Source organism: Stenella coeruleoalba (genome assembly GCF_951394435.1).
Source record: "Stenella coeruleoalba genome assembly, chromosome: 11".
Classification (NCBI taxonomy): Eukaryota; Metazoa; Chordata; class Mammalia; order Artiodactyla; family Delphinidae; genus Stenella; species Stenella coeruleoalba.
Genome location: NC_137157.1, coordinates 59,749,336 through 59,752,492, shown reverse-complemented (window position 1 = coordinate 59,752,492; position 3,157 = coordinate 59,749,336). Strand labels below are relative to the sequence as shown.

Sequence of the window (3,157 nt, the reverse complement as noted above, 5' to 3'; positions counted from 1 at the left end):
GCTGGGGCTTCCCATCTCCTTTTGCAGGGGAGGGTTGTCAGTCGGCGGGGTGTGCACTGGGGGCACCGCGGCCCCTGCCAGCTAACCCCGCATCACCGCCACCACCCCCCCAGCACCACCACCACCACACACACAAAAAAAATTGGATACATTTTGAATAAAGCGATTCGGTTCCTTATCCGGGGACTGGGTTGCTCCGTGTGATTGGCCGGCGGAGTCACATGGTGAAAGTAACTTTACAGGGTCGCTAGCTAGTAGGAGGGCTTTATGGAGCAGAAAAACGACAAAGCGAGAAAAATTATTTTCCACTCCAGAAATTAATGATCATGAGCTCGTATTTGATGGACTCTAACTACATCGATCCGAAATTTCCTCCATGCGAAGAATATTCGCAAAATAGCTACATCCCTGAACACAGTCCGGAATATTACGGCCGGACCAGGGAATCGGGATTCCAGCATCACCACCAGGAGCTGTACCCACCACCGCCTCCGCGCCCTAGCTACCCTGAGCGCCAGTATAGCTGCACCAGTCTCCAGGGGCCGGGCAATTCACGAGGCCACGGCCCGGCCCAGGCGGGCCACCACCACCCCGAGAAATCACAGCCGCTCTGCGAGCCGGCGCCTCTCTCAGGCGCCTCCGCCTCCCCGTCCCCAGCCCCGCCAGCCTGCAGCCAGCCAGCCCCTGACCATCCCTCCAGCGCCGCCAGCAAGCAACCCATAGTCTACCCATGGATGAAAAAAATCCACGTTAGCACGGGTAGGCAACTTTGCTTTTTGCTCTCCCCCTCCCTCCCCTCTTCCCCAGCGCTCCCCACCCTCCTCGGCCCCCTCCGGCCCCCGTCCTCCTTTCTCTCCTTCCCCCTCTCTCTCCAGGAGCGACTCTGGGTTAGCACAATTGAACTGGATTTACGAGCGAGAATGGGTAATTACATCCCCCATAAATTTTATGGCTTAGCTACTCTGGGCAGTCCGAGCCATGTGCTACGATCTGTTCTGTATGTGTGAAAACTATGCTCGCTTTCTAAGGGCGCATAAATAATTCAGTGTCGTTGCAATGAGGATTCCCCTCTTATTACACTACAAAGTCTCCAGCTCCCTTCAACTTCTTTATAACCCGTTTAGCTTGATGACTTTATTTCCACCACCCCCTCCTCCTGTTACAACAGAGCTGAGGATGGGGTGAGGGTGGGGGCGGGGAGCCTGCTGCCTTTGAACCCCACTATTTGCTTTTCCCCTCCCCCTCCCCCAGTGAACCCCAATTATAACGGAGGGGAACCCAAGCGCTCGAGGACAGCCTACACCCGGCAGCAAGTCCTGGAATTAGAGAAAGAGTTTCATTACAATCGCTACCTGACCCGAAGGAGAAGGATCGAGATCGCCCACTCGCTGTGCCTCTCTGAGAGGCAGATCAAAATCTGGTTCCAAAACCGTCGCATGAAATGGAAGAAGGACCACCGACTCCCCAACACCAAAGTCAGGTCAGCGCCCCCGGCCGGCGCTGCACCCAGCACCCTCTCGGCAGCCACCCAGGGCACTTCTGAAGACCACTCCCAGAGCGCCACGCCACCGGAGCAGCAACGGGCAGAGGACATTACCAGGTTATAAAACATAACTCACACCCTGCCCCCACCCCAGGCCCCCATCCTCCCCTCACACACAAATTGACTCTTATTTATAGAATTTAATATATATATATATTTTTTGGTTCTTTTCTCTCTTCCTCCCACCTTATCCCTTGTCATTTCCAAACAGACAAAACAGATAAACAAACAAGCCCCCTGCCCTTCTCTCCTTTCCACTGTTAAGGACCCTTTTAAGCATGTGATGTTGTCTTAGCATGGTACCTGCTGGGGTTTTTTTTTAAGGCCATTTTGGGGGGTTATTTATTTTTTAAGGAAAAAAAGCTGCAAAAATTATATATTGCAAGGTACGATGGTCTGGTTTAGGTGCGTTTCAGGGGAAATGAGGAAAAGAAAAAAGGAAAGAGATTTTTAAGCCAATTCTCCTCCTTCTTCTTTCTCCTCCTCCTCCTTCCCCGCTCTTTCCTTAGGCCTTTTGCATTGAAAATGCACCAGGGGAGGTTAGTGAGGGGGAAGTCATTTTAAGGAGAACAAAGCTATGAAGTTCTTTTGTATTATTGTTGGGGGGAGCTGGGAGGAGAGGGGGGGAAGACAGCAGACAAAGCTAAATGCATCTGGAGAGCCTCTCAGAGCTGTTCAGTTTGAGGAGCCAAAAGAAAATAAAAATGAACTTTCAGTTCAGAGAGGCAGTCTATAGGTAGAATACCCCTCACCCCCCCATCGTGGTTATTGTGTTTTTGGACTGAATTTACTTGATTATTGTAAAACTTGCAATAAAGAATTTTAGTGTCGATGTGAAATGCCCCGTGATCAATAATAAACCAGTGGATGTGAATTAGTTTTACGTCAATGTCTGATGGTTTCTTTTTATCCCCCTCCTCCTTCTGACCTGGTATAACATCCCACCTTCTCTATATAGTTGCCGAAGTTTACTCTAAGCAAACACACAAATCTTAACTCTCAACTCCAGTTTCCCAAGGTCCTTAGAAGAACCAGCAAAAGGTTTGGGGCAGAGGATCTCAGGGGAGGGGATGTGGAAGATTAGGGCCAATTTCTCTGAGTCTGCAGAGGCCAGACTCTCCTGGGGGTACTTAGAGTGGAGCTGGGGCGGGGGGGTGTCTCACTTTTCTAGAGTTAAGCACAGTGCCTTCTTTTGTCTATTTCCTTCTCCTCTCTTCTCCTTTCTCTCTGATGAGTAGGCCTGCCTAATTTGCAGACTAGAAGGCAAGTTTAGGGAGTTGGGAGGAAGAAGAGTTTTCATCTTTGGGAAGCTCTTTGGGAATAAGGGATTAAGGAAGATGCCCACTCAGCATGCCTGTTCTCCTTAAAAGAAGAAACATTTTGAGCTGGTGACTCTGAAGCAGCAAAGTGACCTGTCAGGATGGCTTCTCTGTTTGTTTAGACTTGGAAAGAAGGGTGAAGTGGAGGCCAGAGGCCTGGGAGGCCCCCTTGCATGGGTAGGCCTCAAAGCCTGATTCCTAGAGATAATGAAGCACTTTTATTTTTTCCCCCTAACTTTTATCATGGACCTGCCAGGTGTTGAGAAAAGACACAGGGAGAGGTAGGGACCACCCC

The 3,157-nt window shown here is 50.4% G+C and overlaps 1 protein-coding gene across 1 annotated transcript; it reads left to right on the top strand.

Annotated features, from left to right (window-relative positions):
* Nucleotides 1-314: 314 nt before the first annotated feature.
* HOXC4 (homeobox C4) lies at nucleotides 315-1,674 on the top strand. Its single transcript, XM_079937475.1, has 2 exons — nucleotides 315-759; nucleotides 1,252-1,674. The coding sequence occupies exons 1-2, from the start codon at nucleotides 321-323 to the stop codon at nucleotides 1,605-1,607; spliced, it is 795 nt and encodes a 264-aa protein (XP_079793601.1). The 5' UTR covers nucleotides 315-320; the 3' UTR covers nucleotides 1,608-1,674.
* The last annotated feature ends 1,483 nt before the right edge of the window (nucleotides 1,675-3,157 follow it).